General features: G+C 41.7%; 1 protein-coding gene across 1 annotated transcript in view; it reads right to left on the bottom strand.

Moving 5' to 3' along the window:
• The window catches only part of LRRC1 (leucine rich repeat containing 1), a 115,520-nt gene that overhangs the window by 18,039 nt on the left and 76,067 nt on the right, over window positions 1-21,414 (bottom strand). The window contains exons 5-10 of the mRNA XM_019537540.1: window positions 14,512-14,568; window positions 12,655-12,718; window positions 11,527-11,601; window positions 9,758-9,902; window positions 5,563-5,681; window positions 4,735-4,818 (exon numbers count right to left, since the gene is read on the bottom strand). Coding sequence (XP_019393085.1) covers window positions 4,735-4,818; window positions 5,563-5,681; window positions 9,758-9,902; window positions 11,527-11,601; window positions 12,655-12,718; window positions 14,512-14,568 — 544 coding nt within the window. The remainder of the gene's footprint in view (window positions 1-4,734; window positions 4,819-5,562; window positions 5,682-9,757; window positions 9,903-11,526; window positions 11,602-12,654; window positions 12,719-14,511; window positions 14,569-21,414) is intronic.

Raw genomic sequence — 21,414 nt, 5'->3', positions numbered from 1 at the left:
CCTGGGGACAGGAAACCAGCATTATGGTTATAGGTTAGGGGCTGACCCTCTCGGCAGCACAGAGGGATCTTGGAGTCAGGATTGACTCCAGGATGAATATGAGTCACCAATGCAATGAAGCAATAGGCAGAGCCAACCGCACCCTCTCCTGCATCAACAGGGGCATCACTAACAGGTCCAGAGAGGTCTTGCTCCCCCTCTATGGGGTGCTGATCAGGCCGCAGCTCTCCACTACTGTCCAGTTCTGGGTGCTGCACTTCAAGAAGGCCATGGAGAACCTGGAGGGGGTCCAGAGGAGGCCACTCGTATGGCTGAGGGCCTCCGTGGCCAGCCCTATGAGAGGCTGAGGGATCTGAATCTCTTCAGTCTCTGCAAGAGGAGGATCTTGTGGCTGCCTACAACCTTATCAGGAGCCACCATCAGGGACTCGGGAAAAGTCTGTTCACCAGGGCCCCCCTTGGAGTCACCAGGAACACTGGCCACAAGCTGAGGGAAGATAGGTTTAGGTTAGATATTGGGAAGAACTACTTCACTGTAAGGGTGGCCAGAGCCTGGAATAGGCTTCCCAGAGAGGTGGTGCTCTCACTTTCCCTGGAGATATTCAAGAGGAGACTAGATAGGCACTTGGCTGGGGTCTTATGATCCCTGCCACTCCCAGTGCTCCTTCCTGCCCATGGCAGGGGGGGTCAGACTAGATGATCTGTCTAGGTCCCTTCCAACTCATTAATTCTATGATTCTATGATATAGTTAAGTGACTCCTGCACCAAAGCCACTGCATGCACCAGCAAGTAACTTATTTTCTATTTACAATCTCAGCCACATATGGGGGTGCTCATTTGGCATCTAGAAAGCTATCAGATATACCTGGTAGTCAGGCAAACCTGCAAGCCTATTCTAGGGCTGCTAACAGAGGCAGATGGATAGCAAATCGGCTGAAGGGTCATACTCAGAGGGCAGTGGTGGATGGGTCTTTTTCGACCTGGAGGGAAGTGGGCAGCGGAGCGCCCCAAGGCTCGGTCCTTGGGCCCGCACTGTTCAATTTCTTTATAAGTGACTTAGACAATGGGGTGAAAAGCAGCCTGTTTAAATTTGCTGATGATAACAAGATTTGGGGTGAGGTGGACACGCTAGTAGGGAAGGACAGATCACAGCAAGACCTGGACACGTTACAGGGGTGGGCTAACGAAAACAGAATGGGTTTCAATACTGACAGGTGCAGGGTGCTGCACTTGGGCAGTAGGAACCAGCAGCACACTTATAAGCTGGGAAACTCCCTTCTTGAGAACACGGTGGCAGAAAGAGATCTTGGATGAACATGGGGCAACAATGCGAGGTCACAGTCAGTAGGGCTAACCGTACCTTGTCGTGCATCCACAGATGCATCTCAAGCAGGGAAAAGGAGGTGATCCTCCTTCTCTATGCGACACTGGTCAGGCTGCAGCTGGAGTACTGCATTCGGTTCTGGGTGCTGCACTTCCGGAGGGATGTGGACAGCATTGAGAGGGTCTAGAGGAGGGCCACCCACATGATCCAGGGACAGCAGGGCAGACCCTATGCAGAGAGGCTATGGGACCTGAACCTGTTCAGCCTTTGCAAGAGAAGGCTGAGGGGGGACCTGGTGGCCATCTATAAACTCACTAGGGGGAACCAGCAGGGTTTGGGAGAGACCTTGTTCTCCCTAGGTCCCCCCAGAGTAACAAGGAATAATGGCCACAAGTTGTTAGAGAGTAGGTTTAGATTAGACATCCGAAGGCACTACTGCACAGTCAGGGCGGCTAGGGTCTGGAACCAACTTCCAAGGGAAGTGGTGATGACTCCTACCCTGGGGGTCTTTAAGAGGAGGTTTGATGTCTACCTGCCTGGGGTCAGTTGAGCCCGGTTTTTCTGTCCTGCCCAGGGCAGGGGGTCAGACCTGATAATCTACAAGGTCCCTTCCGACCCTACTTCTATGAATCTATGAATCATTAAAGTAACTCTACCAACAAAATGGAGGGATTCAGCTGCCACAGAGGAGCTATGAATATTCTACAGGCAAAACTTCCAAGTGCCTTGGCACGCAAAAGTTTTCCTGTGGCAATAGGCCCATTCCTCCCCATCCCTGTATGTGCTGTAGGTTAACCAAAATTCTGCAGGGTACAGCAGGGTCTGCTTAGCCTATGGAACCAATGTTAAGCTGTTTCTGTAGCTTCCAGACAAAAAGCAAACACTTGCTTGACAGATTAATTGCTTCTGCTAGGACTCTGAATTAGAATGCAACACACTTTAATGAGGTACTAGCAGAGGTACAAACAGAATGCCCAGTGTTCCAGGAAAAATAGTAGGGACATTTAACTCATTTGAAATAAGTCTCTTTCTAATAGAAACTAACAGGATTTGGCAAGTGGCTGTTTGCACAAATTGAAATGGCTGTACGGGTTATTTGTGTGCATCTCAGGCAGTTTACACTATACTACTGCCATCTGCTCTGATGCCAATTGTGGTTGTAACAGGATTCAAACACATCGGGCAAAACTGTACTATTATTTCACGGGCCAGCTAACATGCCATGAAGCAGCAACATATTCCAGAGACTTTAGTGCAAGAATTTAGTGCATGTCAGTATGATTATAGTGAACAAGAAAAGACATTGAGTTACATAAAAGTGTTAAAAAGCAAACAGTGATTTGCAAACATAGATACCAAGGAATCATATACATTCGAGTTTCAGCAGGTCAGGCACAGTGTAGACACCAGGGGATGCCTGTCCTGCGTGCTTTTACTCTTCTCCCCCACCCCACCACTTAGTGCATGACACACTGCCATGCCCCTTTATTTCTGGTACTATCCATCACACTCATGCTAGGGCCTTTATGCATCTTCCCTAAATGCTAGTCTCCCATTCTCCTCTTTCCCCGCCATGACAGGGGGGATCTGCATCCCCATTTCTCTCCTATCCTCCATACCCTGCCAGGTTGCTCCCTGCCCCCTCCACTACATGCCAAGTACTCTGTACCCCCTGTGACAGTTTCTGAGATCCTGGTTACCCCCTCAGGAAATTGCTCTCCCTTTCACCACTTCAGACTACAGATGCCTGTTTCCTTTATGAGAACTTGCGGGTTCCTGATCTGCCCACCCCTATCCTTCCCTCCTCTAAGCCCCCTGTTTTCCCTATCACTAGGTCCATTTAATAACTTAATTCCAGATCCCTACTTCCCCATGACCTTCAAGGCCCTTACCATCCCTCCGATACTCTCTACTCGCCCCCAGCCAACAATGTTATACCCCCTTCAATTTTCCACTTGAGTTCCCCCTTCTATTTCTACATACTCTACATGAAAGGCTCTCATTTCTGTTAGCGTACAGGCATAGAAAGACAGATGCTCTCCATTCAGCATGTTCAACCACTATCTTGGCAACACAAAGCTTCTTTGTCTATTGACTGACCAGGTAGTCTGTGGGCCCAGATTTTCTCCTTGTCATCACAATTACTAAAATTCTGCCCACTGATACCTAGAATGTAGCCTGAAATTTTGGAAATGACTGGATACAGATTTAAACAAATTACCAGCATATACCAGACAACCAAATGCTGTGAAACTCAATGTAGGACCTTGCTTTGTTGTGCCAATTATCTTTCCCCATTTCATGGGCAAAAACTGAGGGAGAGATGAGGCTGGGTAACCTGCAGATGAAAAGAAAAATGACCATACTGAGCCATAAAGCAGATAGGATAAGAAACCAGGTCTGCTGATTTTCAGTCCCATGCTCTAAGCACATCATGATTGTTCTGCTTTACAGTACCTGCATCTGTCCATTGTCTTTCCAGGTTTTACCAGTCACTTAGATCACTGGTTGGCAACCTTCTCAGGCTGCAGGTGAAAATGACCCAGTTTGAGTCAGAGATACACAGGAGCTATGACCCAGACAACACCATTGTTTCTTTTTGCTGTGGCATGGCGGAAATACCCACTGCCACTGCTTCTCCCTACCACAGGGGAAAACCTCCCCCGACACCGCCAAATCCCACGTCCACAGGCCAGTGGCAGTGGGTTACAGGTTGCCATTCCCTGACCTAAATAAAACTTCTCAGGCCTCTATTATATGTAATCCTAAATCAGGAAATTCTACTTCTGTTCTACTCCATAGATTGCTAAAAATTGGTAGGAAGTCCCAGTGATCACAGCAGTAAAACTAGATGTATTGGTAAGCTGAGTGTTTCACAAATCACCACTGTAGATCTGCCTGTTTAACAACACAACCAGACTTGCCTAAAGGCTCTGAGAAGAACAGCCTCTCAATTTCCCTCTTTTTCCTCAGGACATAAAAAAGCAGCATGCACTTCACAGCCAAAACCTGACAAATGATCTCAGGATTTCCTCTTATATCTGCTGAATTCTACCCAAGAAGAATTACACTTGTGTTTGAGTGCATTCAGTTATAACCTGAGCTTAAAAATTGTGTTTCCAGTAGTGTGGAATCTGACATCTGCCGTGAGAAAGTATCCGCTTAAAACAAACTATTCATTGAGACTGGTCCTCTTGTCCAAATGCCACCATACTGCACACTGACCAATAATTACATCTCTACTTTTGTTCAGGCCTGGACAAGCAAACAGACAAAACCTTGGCAATAGTACAAGTATTCTCTAACAGTTCACTTAAAACAAAAAATGTGTGCTAGTTCCTACAGCCATCTGTTTTCAGATTTTGTTTGTGGATCGTTATATCTATAGTAGTTAATTGCACAAGACATACCTCTTTGGGCAAGGAAGTTAATTTGTTTCTGTCAGCATTCAAATTATTCAGCTTCTTTAGCTTTCCAATGCTCTTCGGCAATGTCTGTTTTAACAAAAAACAAAGTGAAACATAAACAAGCATTAGAACCTCACAATGTCAAAACAAAAGTTTACTTCACTTTAAAAGAATAACTGAGAGGGCCCTTTCTTGGGCTGCAACTGTGAAACTCCTGGTTGCAAATGGAAGCAGATTTTGGTCCAAATGGTTTTGGTTCAGTTTCTAAATGACGTAAACTTAAATTGTGCCAAAATGATCTTTCAGGCAAAGTATAAAAGCATTAAATATTATTTGAAGAGAGAATGATGAACAACACCAAATAGTCCCAGTGTAACTACATCGTGGATTGTATTTCCATACAACATTTTCAGCATTAGATGGGTGGCTGAAACAACTTATTAACACCTCAAGGAACTACATAACAGCAACTTCACAGTATTTGGGTTTGCAGTTCAACTCGAACAGAGTCCATCAGATGTATGCAGTAGGAGCTAGCATCAAAGGAACACAAGAAACTTCACACCTAACATGATATCTAACAAAGTAAAATTTTCTCATTTGCTCATTAATCATAAAATAAATCAGTTGAACACTGAAGTGCCTAACATCAGTTGTAGTGGTAACCCTCACTGCGCCACGTCAGAACCTTCAGTATCCATCCAGAGGTAACGTGCATTTATGGGAAACTCCCCTGTATTGTTTTGAGCAGCAGTAAGGAAAATAAAGACATTACAATCAGAAGGAATCGATGTATAGCAACAGTCATTTGACCAGGCCAACCATACTCACCAGCAGTTGGTTTTCTGTTAAAACTAGTTCAGTAAGGCTTTCACAGTCTCCAATTGCTTCTGTCAGCTGAGTAAGTCTGTTCTGATCAACCTTCAAGATGGACAGTTTCTTTAATTTTCCTGCATATAAAAGGCAACATTTTAGCTTGTGTACCTGCAGTTACATTAGAGATGTGCTGCAATAATGTAAGTGGATGGATAAGCAATAATGTTTTTAAAAGTATGATAGGGTTCTCTTCAACAATTAACAAAGAAAATTAAAACACTACCCTAAAGCTGGTCTACACATCTTGTCTACAAAGGAAAAAAAAGAGCAATTGTGCTGTAAACCTGGGAAGAAAACCTTTAATAAATTCCATTAAGGCCATAACTGAAAGGTGCTCTTGGAGAAAAGAATTTCCGATCCTATTTCATGAATCTGTCATTTGACATAGAAAGTTAAGATATATGTGTTAAGCAATAGGAAATCCTTTGACATGGGGAGAATGCAGCATAAAATCAAATAAGAGTCTACTTTTCAGAATCCAAAAAGTAAGTGTGAATTTGGAGGGAAGGGGGCAAAAGGAGACAAATAAAAAGTATTTCCTAATCGATATACAAAGAAGTTTAAACATAAAACTGAAACCCAGATACTAAAAACAAATGAAACCAGTACTGAAGTTGCACTAATCAATATACATTCCTGTGAGTTAAGTACAGGATCCGTGGTCCACTTTAAGATGCCCTTAACTACCTGTTCTCTTATGAATGAGACCATTATATTTGTACAAGGTAGCATATTTACAGAATGCATTCTTATCCTGAAAGTGAGGATATTAAATCCTTCATTGTATTATGAAAGCTCTATGACTATAGATTACTTATTTGTATCCTTTTATGAACATCAGTACAAAAAGGTTTTAAGCCCAGCCTGTCTCTCATAATTTATCATTTTAGCAGGCCGTTGAACTCACACTATAAAAAAGGGACACAGGGAAGCATGTCACATTGGTAAACTATATAGAGACAAAGTATATTTTCTACTCTTGGGGATACACCAAACACTGAAGAAAATCCCAATAATGCCACATGTTGTGGTAAATGCCACAGTGTCTGAAATCTGCACATCAGCCTCACAGTCTATAAGCGGTACCTAAAATAATCTATTTGACATACACTGCATTTTAAAAATAAACTTTATTAAAATGATTACTCAGGCACCCAACTATTATTACTAATATTAGCTTATACTGAGGTAGAATCCATAACTCCCATCAGTTAGCTGCTGTACTAACTAGCTGAATACTGGCCAAGTCAACAGTGCTTCCGATGAAAAATACATTTAAATTGACAGGGCCAAAACTTGAAAAGAAAATCATTCAGGGATGAGCTGGGGCCCTGTCATTCTCAAACAGCTGTGCCAGTCACAGTAGCTGCGCACACAGACAGCTAGCTAGTGCAAGCACTAAGTGCTGGTCTGCATCTTTGGGTCTGGACAGGTCTTCCTCTGTTGTACAATCTTTTCACCCAAACCATTACTACAAGAAGGATACAGGGTCATATATTTAGAGAAAGAGGCTGCCTGCAGACGTTTTTAAAAAAACAAACCCAAAAAACAAATAAACAGAGTTTTAAACTCGGTTCCCACACTGTGCCCAACACATGTCCAAAACAGCCAGTTGGACCTGGCTTACCCAATATCTATATGGATCAGGAACTTTAGTGAGGCTTTTTTGACACTCCTATCTAACTGCTGATTGAATCAGCTTTAGCTAAAAGAGCAAAAAAGCCCCACTGAAGCACTCAATCTATATATACACTGTGGAGCTAGATCGAAGCAATGCACTATTGCTTCTGGTAAAGTGAGATTTTTTTGTTTGCTTATTTTTTTTAATGTCTGCAAATAGGCAGAGTCTGGCCTCTTCTGCTCCTTTGTGCTCCATACCATAAGAACGTATGGCAAGTAGGAGCAATCCCAGCCACTGTAACCTGTGCTTCGGTAGGGGCAAAAGATACTGGGGGTCATTACTGTCAGTTCACAGGTTTATTCTCCTTTTGCACACCTTCTCCAAGACTCAGCAGGTCAGTAAAGCACTAAGTCTCCACAGGGCTCTAAAAGGGAGATGTCATGGATCTATAGGTAGAAACAGTAGAGGAGTTTTCAACCTTTTTGGGTCACCATACCCCTAGCAGCCGGTCAACAAGGCAGGAGTCTCCCAGCAGCCAGACAGGCAGGGGAAGAAGGGAGTCCACCAGTGGCAGATCAGCAACTGGGGGGGGGTGTAGGGGGGGTTCCCCAGCAGCCAGTTGATGAGGCGCCTACTGCCGAGGAGTACCCCGAGGCCATAAGAAGTACCCCCAGCAGTACCCATACCTCCAGTTGAAAACTCCTGCACTGGAGGATTCCTCTGGCTCCCCTGAAGACAGCTGGGAGAGAGGCTGTGTAATACAGGCAGTCCTCAGACTTACTACACAATAGTTTTCTGAAAACCGCGTCTTAAGTCGAAATGTTGCAACTCAGAACCAATTTTCCCATAAAAAACAATATTATAAATGGGGGATTGGTTCCTGAACCAAGGCCCAATACTGTATTTTCACCAAAAATACCACAGAATTTTATACTCAATCAATTATAGATAAGTAATACAGCTACAGTAATGTATTTATATTGTAAATAGCAATCATATGGATTTAAGGACTTTTTTGAGGTGACTTTGCTGGACTTTTTGAGAGGCTCTTGGTTGGACTTTTTGAAGGGTTCTTGGCTGCAGGTTTTTCTGGAGTCTTGTCTGCTTTCTTAAAGAAAGTGTCCAAGGAAGTTTGAACAGATGTTCTCCAGGGAGCGCAGCAAACTTGTTCGCTGGCATGGCGCCATATCAGATCAAGCCGTGTAAACTTGAAACTGATGTCAGAAAGTTGAAACATGATGTCAATTTATAAATGTTGTAAGTGCAAAACATTGCAGCTCGAAATGTTGTAAGTCAAGGACTGACTGTGTGTTGTGAAGGCAGTGACCTTTATGGAGGAGCAAGCGAGAAGAAGTGGGGGGAGGTTGATCCTGGGAGATTTTCACAGGAAATTTTTTTATGGTGCTAGGTGGTAGCCGGAATGCAGGGCAAGGATTTCACCAGTCCTATTTTACCATGCTCTGTTGTCAAAGCTCACTTTTTATTTTTCTATTTGCTCTTCCTTGTAATAACACTTTTTTTCCTGTTACTTTACCAAAGTGTCTGTGGTACATAGTAATTTCTGTGCAAATTAATAACCTGGGAATATCCACTCAGCAGAGTGGGGGACCACTAGGCGTACTGCTTGCACCTTTTATTAATCAGTCGTTGGATAAAATGCATAAATATTTGGAGTAGGGAACTAAACCCAAGACTCCTCCTTTGTAGTTGTGTGAACTAATTACTGGACAGAGAGGCCCTGTCACTAAGCAGAGTGCAGCAAGCCAAGCCTGCTGTGTGGGTCTGCACCAAAGGAGTGCCTGCTGGCCATTGGGCAAAGGGGAGACCCCTGCATGCGGCTGAGGAACCATGTGACTGGAAGGGGTGAGGATTAGAGACATATAAACCCAGGGCTTGAGGCAAAGCATGGAGGATGGCCCAGAATACTGTGGAGGAAGGAGCTTGTGGGGGAGAGGGGCTTCAGGAAACAGGCCCATGGATACCCAAGCTGCTCAGAAGCAGCTGAAGGGGAAGTATGGTTTGCAGTGTGGTACTGACCCAGATTGGGGGTAAAATTTCATTTGGGAAGCAGTTTGCTTATATTTGTGTTATGTTTTTCAACTCAGAGGCCTAAGTTCCATTATGATCCCACTTCAGATAACCAAATGTTTTTGCAGATCCAGCCCCTTTTACTAAATAATTGAGCTCTTACAGTATACTAAATTTTGGAATTTTACAGTATTCTAAAAATCATCCCCAGTGATTTGGTATCTATAGCTGAACACTGGAAATAGACTAATGAACTTCAGATAGTAGGTGTCATATGTTATTCACCAAATTAATTATAATTTTTACCCACATCAATACTACAGAAGAAGTAGATGTATTTGAAATGTAAAAGACTGACAAGGGATTGCATGTATTAAATATTTTTAAAACGGTGAGAGTTTCATGTCTCTCAGAATATTTCTAAAGCTATTTAGAATACATCCACTGCCCATTCAGACAAAATCAAGTATTTGCCTGTTAATTTATTCACTTTGTACTTACCAATGCCATCAGGTAGTACCTCAAGTAAATTCTGAGAAACAAGCAAATCCGTTAAGGAAGTCAGACCACTGATCTCTTCAGGAAGTCTTTCCAATTTATTTTCAGAGACATCCAGACATAGCAGGTTTTTCAGGTTTCCTATTTCCTGTGTTATGTTAAGACAAAAAATAAATCATGACCCAACATGCCACAATTTTTAAAGAAATATCCCAGAAAGAAGTCAGGAGGAAGATGAGGCATTAAAAAGGTGTACATTAAAAAGGTGTACATTAAAAAGGTGTATTAATTATGGCTAGTGCAGAAAAATGTCTGCTGAGCCTCACATGTCCACAGAAGTTCTAATATTGCAGAGTCTAATTGGATCCGCTTATAAATTCTCATTATATCTAGTTGGTGATGTCAAAAAGGTCAGAGTAATCAACAGAGCTATAACTAACATCTAAATCAGATTGTAAATCAATGTAAAAAACAGCCTTCAAAATTTCCACTCCACTCTGTGGATATAGGACATAGAATACAAGCCTGTGAATAAAAAGCAAGCAAAAGTTCTGATTTTTTTACTTGAATCTTTAAAAAATCTTGTTTTCACTATGCTTAGAAAAGGAAGGATTCCAGGTACATTGCAATACTATGTCTCCTCATCCCAAAACTGAAATCAGTCACAGATTTCCCTACATGGATCCAGTTGCAAGATCAGATTTTTTTTACTTCTAGTTTTAGAAGGAGTTTTATTATCCTTTCCCCCCTTATACAATGCATTTTGAACAGCAGAAACAAACAAAAATAACCCTACAGATATAGAGTTCACACAAACATCTAGTACATCTAGACAGGTGTGAAAAATAGAGTTAATTCAAGAACACTTTCTAAGTAGTGGTGCACTACTCCCTGAGCCTTGAGCCTTAAGATCCTGGTAGCCATTATAGCTGTGGCATAATCAATGTCTTAATAGCACCACACAAACTGTAACATGCCACATGTTGAACCAATTTACAGCACAATATAAAGGTAAGCTGACCAAAAAGACAGTCTACATTTAACATGGATCATCTCCACAGCTGGTTTGTATCGTGCTTTAAATTGAGAGCGTGCCAAGTCTCATACCCGGGGCTGCCTGTGCCCCATCTCAAACATCAGTTGATTGTCAGGACTGGGTATGAGGAAGCCCCAGGGTCTGGGACAGATGCCTCATACCCAATATCTGGAATGAGCCATGGGGAAGCCCCAGGCATGGGACCTGGGGCTTTCCACTGCCAGATCCCTGTGTAGGTCCCTGACATCATGCTTCCTTTGAAGGTCTAGACATCAGGATTAGGATTTGAGGAATTTTATTCTCAATCCCAAAAATTGTGTGTCATGCTATTCAATCTGGAATGCCAGGACACAATTTTTGGGATCAAGCAAAACACTGTTGAATCAAATCATGTAATCATATTAACATCTGCCAGGGGCCTTAATGCTGAGCCTAACTGATTTCTGGAAGAAAATATTCTGTCAGTATTTGACCACTTTCTCCAATACTCTACAAACATCTGATAGATTTCTCACAGCATCCTCTAGAGTTGAGAGGTGGGATTAATGGGTAGATATCTTAAAGGTATTCTCCATACTACAAAAAAAAACTCTAATAGATTGTGTAATTTAAAAATTTACAAGAAATGAAAAAGAATATCACTTTTGTTTAAGATTTTCACTTTTACTGCACAAGAAAAGCTTTTAAATAGATGAAACTACTTTTAAAGACAAAACATATTAAAACTCTGCTTTACCTGAGGTATTTCAGATAACTGGTTTCCATCCAACCAGAGATCCTTAAGATTGAAAAGTGCACCAATGGTTTCTGGCTGCAACATTTAATCAAAAATAAAAGAGTATTAGTACTTACAGCATTTGAACAGATACAAAATTTGCTACCCTGAGGCAACAGCCCCAAAGAATAAGTAACCTGTTCTGAGCACTATTTGTAAAACCACACAGTTATAATTTAGAAAATGTGACATAGTATAACCACAAGTACTAAGATGTGTTAATTACATACATTAAAAGGAATCCAATATGTCATTTAGGTACTTGATAAAGGGCTTGGATAGGAGATTAAAAAACCCTTATGCTGGTATAAATTACTTGAAACCAGTGTTGAATTACACCAGGAAAACTTTCATTAGTGTAAAATACACCAGTGTAGACATCTGTCCTCTTTCCATTCCACAGAAGCTATATACTCGATGCAAACCAGATCTTATTTGCTCCTGTGCCATCCAGTGGCAAAGCACTACAGCAGTGCCCGATGCAAGCAGCAACCTGGATATAGGACATATATCTATCTGCTTCGAAGTAAATGACACCATCTGTCCAAGCCCTCAAACTCTGTGTTAGGCCAATAAAGCCTGTAAAGGAGGCCAATAAAGGAGGTGGAAGAAGTGATGCAGTCTCAGATATTTTAATGCCCTCACCAACAAGGGAGAGATTAATGTACATGTTCAAGTGACAATTCAGGACTTATTATACCACCACACTAACAGAACACATTCAAATTACTAATAAAAGCCAGCCACAGTAATGTTCGAGATTTCATCTGGAACATATTTGTGGCTAGTTTGTTATTTTATCACACCATAAATTGGCTGAATGTGTGGCACATTACAATTTATTGTACAATTAAATAAATGTAATATCTGGCAGAGCACCCAACCACACTCGTACGTCAGATTAATAATCTTGTGTGCAGGTATGTGTATCTGTATGTATAAATACACAAACACACACACAAAGAATATAAAGTTTTCATAATTATCATTGCTTTTACTTTTGGAAATTTCTGCTCTAGGTATTTCAGTTCCAGAAGACACAGGAATAACAGGATATCAATACAATATTCCATTGAAAACATATCTTACTAAGTGAAAGAGCTCATTGTTTCCTAAATCAAGTTCTTCTAGTCTCTGTAGCTGGGTAAGAGATCTGCAGGAAGAGACGAAATGAAATAACCATGTTAGACAAAATCATCAGCAACCCTAAATATTTGAACCTATATTGTCACAAACTATACTCTGAATTCAAACACATTCTAGAACGCATTTTATTGGTTATTTTATTCACATTAAAATACTACTGTAAAACACTGGGTTTGTCAACAAAATTTAGTGCCTTTGAAACATAAAACTTACTATAAAGCAATCAGACCACTGCCCATATTTCTAATCACCAGTCTGTACCATGGTCAATACCACAGATAGGTGAAGTCAGATGAAAGCCTCCATAATATATTTAAAACAACTGCACAACTGAATGAACAATTCTACAGAGATCATATGAAGCAGTTTAACAAAGCACATAAACTAAAAATGGACTTAGTCTGTCGGCTCACCAACAGCAAACAAATCCTTCCTAGTTGAAAAGCCATCAATTTACAGAGATAATTTCAGCTTGGATTTAAAAAGACTTCTAGCACTTAACGGCTTTACAAGAATCCTTCTGAATGAATACAGCAGAACCTTCCTGACACCTCTAGAGCAGTTTGACCCTCTCCCCCATCTGTAGCATTATAATAAGAACTGGACTGGTCAGTTTTATTACTGCTATTCATAACCCTGAGCAGCAGTAAATCTGAGATGGAAGTGCAAAACATTCAGAAAGTTGCAGATTATTGGAGGCAACCCATTCTGTTAGCAGTAGCAGTAACCATGCAACTTAGATCTCTTACTCTCTGCATCAGTGGTATCAAACTCACCAGCTCCAAGGGGTGGGATGAGGGGCACGGGGCCAACACACAGGCCAAATTGGGTCCACAGACTGGCCCCATGTACTCCAACTCAGCCCTGCCCCATGTCACCCACAGCATGTGCCTGGACCAGCCTCACGCACCACCTGCAGTGTGTGGGGTTGGGGCCACCACATGCTGCATGTAGCATATGGGGCCAGTCCAGAGTGCGCTGCACGCTGCGTGAGATTTATTCAGAGACCAACATGCAGCACTGTGGGCTGGACGATAGAGCTTTGTAACCTGGATCTAGCCAGCAGGCCATTTCTTTGACACCCACACCCTCAACCACATATGAAACACTGGAATCGTGGGAAGGAAGGACAAAACTATACACAGAACACTATCCTGTTCCAGTAATGAAAAAGCAGGAAACCCCCAAAAGTCAGTGGTCTGCTAACTAGGGGCTGATGTAAGAAAAACAATTCCCTGAATGTGGTGAAGTTGGAAATCCCAGCACTTTTCACAGCAGCTGAGAGTGGGATTTGATTGCTGGGACATTGCTGGCAGGCCTTCTTAAGTCTTTCATTTTGGCGTCTATTTAGAGGTTTTAATCTCCGATCTTTGTAAAGCTTCTGTTAAATCATTCAATCCCTAATATAGCTCCACACAGTTTTAGTACAATCCAAAGTAAATGTTAAAGTTTTGAAGTATGAGGTTTTTATTAGTCCTACCCTCACCTGCCTAACTATTAATTATCGGTCCTGAAATGAGCCAAACCTCCATCACACTTAACAATATTTACACAGAAGAGAACACATTTGTGTTAGGTTTCCAATACACTGAACTTGGGGAAGTACAATTTGCACACAACCTTCAGACTCCTCATTCCTAACAAGTAGCAACTGAAGTTCATAAAGGCAAAGTTGCAGCTCATAACCAAAAAAACCAGTGGCTAAAGAAAACATTTTCTTCAGCTCTTGGAAAAATTCTGAGGATGCAAAAATGTATACAAAGCATACATGACCTTGTAACACAATGCATGGCAACTTACTCAGGTAAATATGTCAGCAGATTTTCTCTGAGTTCCAGTGAAGCCAGATTATAAAGGCTAAAGGGTAAAAAATAAATTATAGTTACTTCAGAAGTTTGTTCAAATAATTTTAGAACTTAAAAAATAAAGAAGAAGCTATCCACAGTGAATTCCAATGCTATGTAAAGAAATTAACTCTAAACTTTTGTTAATCTTCATTCACACACTTTATATAATCTTGTCACAATTAAAACAGCATCTTTAGAGCCTTTTTCCTACTATGGTTAAAAACGTTATAGCAAGAAATGAAACAAAGAAAATACAAAATTTCCATGGTTAGGAAGGTCAGTTGTATTAAGTTACTAAAACAGACTGAAAGGGGGATGGGGGCTTTTTTAGTTTTGTTACTGCAATATAATTTACTTATTGGCTTTTAGGTTATGATGTGAGGGCTGCAGAAAAAAAAGAGATACAGCAGCATCAGTTACACTCCCATCTGCTATTTCTACCTTTCCAGCCACAGTACCCTCATTAATGTAAGTGACATTATGCTTCTAAACTGGTCAGACTGTATCCCAGGCTTTTGCTAATATCAACATAGTAACATTCAATTTTTCAGGGTTTTACTTATGACTAAATGGAAAACAAGGAGTCAGACATTATCCTAACACTATAATCTGCTTTAATCCTTCAACATCCCAGGAAAAATAAAACCAGATACTGTGGTACAAATAGGAAAGTTGTTTTCTGAAGCTCACATGTTCTTCCTTCATAGAGTGCAAAAAGGTTTTAATTGTGTTTTCTGAAAAATGAAGGTGTTAAAAATGGTTTCTTTAAAGCTTCTAAGGCATACAGAAACACATTCAGTTTTAAAAATCCTATTTTTAGTCAAATAGTTTATTACATTCAAACTCCTGTTAAGTAGGTAAAGGTCTATGCAAATGAATGCACATGTTACCATAAGGACACTAACAAACTTACAGCTTTCTATTTCTCCTTCAGAACAGTACAAGAAACAAATAATGAGTTGTCCCCAACAGTAAGAAAGGTTTGGCACAGGAAACTGATAATGAGTTACTCCAACTGTAAGAAAGGTCAGTACCTTAACTGATTAACAAGAATGAGATTTTAGACTTTTAAGCTTCTCTTTCACTGTTGTAAAGTTGCACAACTCCTGCAGTAGATTACCAAAAGACATGGTAAATTCTTCACAGCAGGAGTCTGAATATCTTTTACAAAATACACTGTAATTAAGAACCAGTTACTGGGTTCTATACACTGCTGCCAGCTTTGGATTTCTTGGGCACAGTCCCAAGTGCAGTCCTCGCTGGCAGTGGAATGCTACAGTTTCAAGAGAAAAAGTGTTATTTAAATTTTAATCTATAAAACCTAAATGAGAACATCATTCAAACTTATTCAGATTGAGTATCTGTGGCTCCACTAACTACAATAATGCACTGTTCTAAATAAGACTTTCAGGTATTAATAAAAATTATTCTACAAACATATTGTGTTCACATTATACATTCCCTCAGAAAATGTAGACCATCTTCTTTAAATTTTCAATCTGTGATAGTAAATACACACTGGGCATGTCTACAATGTACATAGACACTGAAGTTAGTGCACAGTACTGTGAACCCGTACTGTGCAGTAAATTTGGTGACTTACGCTGATTTGGGTGTAAATTTGATACCTGTATCATGCAGGTATCAAATTTACATGTGATTAGATATTGCACAGTAATGTATGTGCAGACAACTTACTGTGCAGTAACACTGCCTGTGGACTGACTTGGGACTAACTTTAGTCCCAAATCAATCCACACACAAGTGTTAATGCGCTTTAACACCTGCACATAGATGCCGGCCTATTCTCACTTACTGTGCAGTAATTCACTGTGCAGTAATTTTAAGCCAGCATAAATGCACGTGTAGACAAGCCCACTGAATATTAAGACTTCAGTAAAATACTATTTCACTGAAACTTGTAATCTGATATTAGATTTAGTTTTATTTTTTTAATTCTTACCACAAAAAATGCCTTTTAGGGCCTGGATAGAACTTCTGAGCTCTAGGCAATAACAAAACCAAGCTAAAGCGAGCAAGGGAGGCAACAACTAGAGTAATTACAATTTTTTTCTTCTAAACATTCCAGATGCTTTCTGGTTTCAAGTATGGAACCAATTAGAACTTAAAGAAATTACATGGCTAAAAACACCCTTTTCACTAGAAACCAAACACACTGACTCAGTCCCAATGTCAGAGCTCAACTTAAATGCAACAGTTCCTCATCTGACATCAAAATAATCTGAAACTAAATAAAGATGTTAAGCTTTAAAATGTTTATTTTAAAAACAAAGTAGATGCCATAAGTAGCTGATTAATCCTGTAAAATTAGGGTGTGTTACTGAGAGAAGAGTACATTTTAATAGTTCCAATGAAGTCTTCCAGGGATGAAGGAGAACAGATCCATCTTCTTCACAAAAGGGAGAGTGTTGGACCAAGCAGAGTTTTGTAAAACAAACATTTCTTACATGCCAATTTTACATACAGATAATCTCTATGCACAGCAGCATCAACTAAAACCATAAACCATCTCAGCATGACTCTAATCTTATATCCTCATGGACCAGAATAGAATTCACCTTTTGAAATTACTGAATTGACCTAAAGAAAGTTTTTCACAAAGATAGACACTATACCTTGAATGTCTTGAGCTAGGAACAGCTTTGTCCTAGGATAAAGTTGCATCTGTGTTTGTCTTGGAATAAAAATATCCCAAGATTAGCTAGGATGGTCTAGTCAAGGATAATCCTACCTTGAGCAGGAGATTGGACTAGATCATCTCATGAGTTCCTTTCTAGCCCTACCTTCCTATGACCCTATATCCTCCAAACTACTTTCACAAAACAGTGTGAACACTTCCTTTCTAAAGCTTTTCCATAACAGCCTTCGACAAACAGGCCTGCAAGGGTTGAGGTGGTCTTACATAAGATTTCTTACGATCAGCTTTAGTATCCAACAGTAATTTCACTGCAGAGAAGGATGTAGGACTGAATACCTCAATAGGTGTGCTTCCTACTTATATTTCGATTCTCTTCAGTGCACCCTTCCAGACACTAGCCTCTAGCATTCAAAAAACTTGCTGGCAGATCATATTCACACTGTTTACTTGTACTTACTCATCCAAAGAAATACTGTTCTTGTCAGGTTGTCCCTCCTCCCCCTCAGTCTATTGACAAGAGATACCAGTGACATGACCAATTCATCTCATCTCATGGGGCTGCTTTGCTCCTGCCCTAGTCCTAGAGGTTCATACCTGTGCAATTTCCCCTGGAGCACCATCCAGAGGGCTTACTCCTGCTCTCTTTCCCTACAGTAAGAAATTAATAATTCCCAACCCTGGTGTGCACAGGTCCCAGTTGGGCTTCCATGCAACCCTAAATGCACTTATATCATCACCTTCCTTTTACTCCATCATTTCTGTGTCATCAGAAGAGTAGATTCTGGGACTGCACCCTCCATAGTTCATTCTGTGACTCTGCCTGTCTATCAGCTCACACCTACAGCAGGAAGCACAGCCCCTTGCTCCAACCCCTCTGCATCTTTCCAGTGTCTCTATCTCCCCAAGCTAGTTTACCTCTACCCACTACAGCTGCTGTATCCCCACTGCCTCAAGGAAGACTGGGCCAGAGTCTCTGAGAATTGGAAGGGGGACCCTTGACTGCTGTTGCTGCACTTCTACAACACCTCGTTAAAGAGGGCAAGAGGCCCCAAAGCCTTGAAGGAGGGTTAAATTAATGGAGGGAAAGAGGAGCCTGGACCCCATTGTTTCCTAGCTCCCCCTGACTAGATAATGAAGGTAGAGAGTCCATGGGTGTGGAGGGCCTCTATTGTCAGGTACACTCCTCTGTTTCCTCTCCCTTCTTTCTGGCCTGGCTAGAAGATGACGGTGCTTATGCTTGTGCTGTTTAGCTTTATTAGTTTAGTTCCAATTTTGAAATTCCCTCTTTAGTATGTCTAGTGAATTTAGATAAACAAGCACATTACTGTTGCTGAGCACAATGCATCAATAAATTAGGGTGGTCTAAACCTCTCAACATCCTTTAGTTGTAAAGCTGCCTCTCGGTTCCAGGAGATCCTTAAGCAAAGGTGTCAGGCAGGGTTGCCAATTGCCCATAAAATTTACAGACACTCTGTAAAACATTACCCTAGAAAGCCCTATCCATAAAAGTCCATAAAAACATTTTCCGTTTCATTAAAAAAAAAAAAAAAAAAACAGCTGCAGCAGCTTTAAGCTCCCTGGCACAAAAGGAGGTAGAGCAGCACTGAAAGACAGCACTGGGCTTTCTGCGTGGGAACATAGCACCCTGCACACACCAAACTCTTGTCCCTCCCTCCTCTGTAGCAATGTGCTGCTGCTGGGTCCCTATGCCCATCCTCTGCCTCTGACAGCTGCTCATATCCAAGGTACAAGGAAGTGGACAGAAATGTCCAGGGCTGGAGATCCCACAGCTTCTCTAGATAACCTGTTCTATGCTTAACCATCAGTCAGAACCATCATCAGAAAGTTCTTAATCTCCAACCTAAATTTTCTCCACTATAGTTTGAAGCTATTGTTCCTAATCCTCTCCTTTACAGCCACAGAGAAAATGCTATCTCTATCCTCTGTGTAATTGCCCTTCAGGTATTTGAAGACTGTATCAAATCTCTCTTCAGTCTTTTTCCTCCTGACTAAATAAACCTAGTTCTTTCAGCCTTTTCTCATAAGCCATGCTTCTCAGGCCCGTAATCATTTTTGTTGCTCTCTGCTGGACTCTGTATCTTGTGCAGGGCCCAGAACTGGATGTCGTCATCAGCAACCCTTGATCCAAGGATCTCTACCACAGCTCATCGATGGGTCCTGAGGTGACTTAAGAGTCCAAATCTTGAGCCACAGATCTGGCCACAGAAGTTTCAGGTCTTTCCACAGGGGAGAGCTGACGGCAGGCTGGTATTACTCTCCTTTTACTTCCTCTGCTCTCTCTTCTCTGCTTCAAGGACAAGACACTTTACCTTGAAACAAGCTGCCACTTAGTTGAGGTTGCAGCATCACTGGAGTCAGTAGCCAGCTCCTCCCAGCTCTTGATGTATTTTCTTGAGGTATGCTTCCAAAGTGTCCTTGAAGTGCTTCCTTGGGCCACTGTGAGATCTCAGGCCATAACTCAGTTGGGAGTAGAGCACTTATTTTGGGAGTCAGACATCCACACACAATGAAGGAGGCACTTGAGAATCGCTATTTCAGTGTTAGTAGCACTGGCTTCAGCAAGGATGCTGGTGTTTGTGCATGATCTTCCCATTAGATATGGAGCATTTTCCAGAGACATCATGGGTGATACGTCTCCAAGCTCCACAACAGTGGACACAGTACTCCAGATGAGGCCTATCCTTTGATTTGCAAGGGAAACTCCTGTAAATGCAACTGAGTATGTTGTTGGTTTTTGTTCTGCACCAAGAGCACACGGTTACCTTATATTCATCTTATGTAACCCCCAGGGGGCCAACTCTAAACCCCAGATCCTTCTCAGCAGAACTGCAGACTAGCCAATCATTCTCCGGTCTGTATTTGTTCATGCAGCTGTTCTGTTCAACAAAGACAGGGCTTTGCATTTGTCTTTGTTGCAGTTCATCTGATTGACTGCAAACCATTTCTCCAATTTATCAAGTCATTCTGGATTCTAGTCCTACCCTTCAGCATATATGCAACCCACCTAACTTGGTGACATCTGCACTTCTGATAAGCATGGGAATTTAGGTTAAATCTATATAGGTGAAAGATAGAGAAGGAAGGGACCAAACCTAGCAAATTTAAGGTGGCCAGGATATTATATAAAAGTACTGTTTTTCATTATTACTACTACTAACATTATAGATAAACACTATTTGCTAAATAATTTTTTCAAATATTAGTATTTAGATATCTTAAAAATACCACATATTAGGCAGGGCACAGCTTAGTTATGAGGAAGAATTCAGACTTGGGAATGCAGAGCAGTAAGCACTGCAAGCCCAGCAAAATAGACCAAAATGTATTGCTATGACCCCTCAAGTACCCAATCCAGCATGGCTATGCAGAATGGATTTCAAATACCAAACCACAAGCTACAAAAGTAGATTAGAGGTTTACTGTTTTACATTTACCAAAAGGCATCCTCATTCTCACTGCAAAGACTGTAAGACTGTGCACACTGTAAGATATATGGACTCTCTACAGTAGGGCTGGCAAATCTGCAGCACAGATGCTACAAGTAGCATGGGCAGCGTGCGTGTGTAGCATATGACAGATTGTAGAGCTGTGTGAAGCTTCAGTAGCTGATTCAATTTGGAGGAGATTCAGCCCGACTCAGACACTGACTCTCCAAAATCGAATCAAATTGGGAGACCAAGTAAAAGCTCTAAATCGATTCAAAGCATCAAAATCAAGTCGGAAACGCTTTGGAAAAGATTTGGCCAATTTGGAGATTCGGTCATGGACTAAACAGACAGCTGACAGCTGCCTCCAGCTGGTAAGTCTATTGGGTTTGGGAAAAGAGGTGTGGGGAAGAGAAGGATTGGGGCTGAGGCAGGGGGGCGCATAACTAGGGAAGAGGGGCTGAGGGGAGCAGGATGTGGGCATGGCAGCAATGGGAGTGGGAGCTTTGCCCTGCTGCCACTTGCCCAGCCAGGGCAGGATGTGGGGCTGACTCACTCCAGGCAGGAGGTGGCAAGTGGCAGCAGGGCACAGCCCCGCTCCCAGTGCTGCTGCACCTGCATCCCGTGCTTTCCATGCCAACTAGCAAGCAGTGGCAGGGCAGAGACCCCACACCCAGCACAGATGCGGGCATGGCAGCACTCGGAGCTGGGGCTATGCCCTGCTGCTCAGAGCAAGCCGCACCTGCATCAT

This window comes from Crocodylus porosus, unplaced genomic scaffold (assembly GCF_001723895.1).
Source record: "Crocodylus porosus isolate Cpor-Errol unplaced genomic scaffold, CroPor_comp1, whole genome shotgun sequence".
Lineage (NCBI taxonomy): Eukaryota > Metazoa > Chordata > Crocodylia > Crocodylidae > Crocodylus > Crocodylus porosus.
This window is presented reverse-complemented; position numbering and strand designations above follow the sequence as displayed.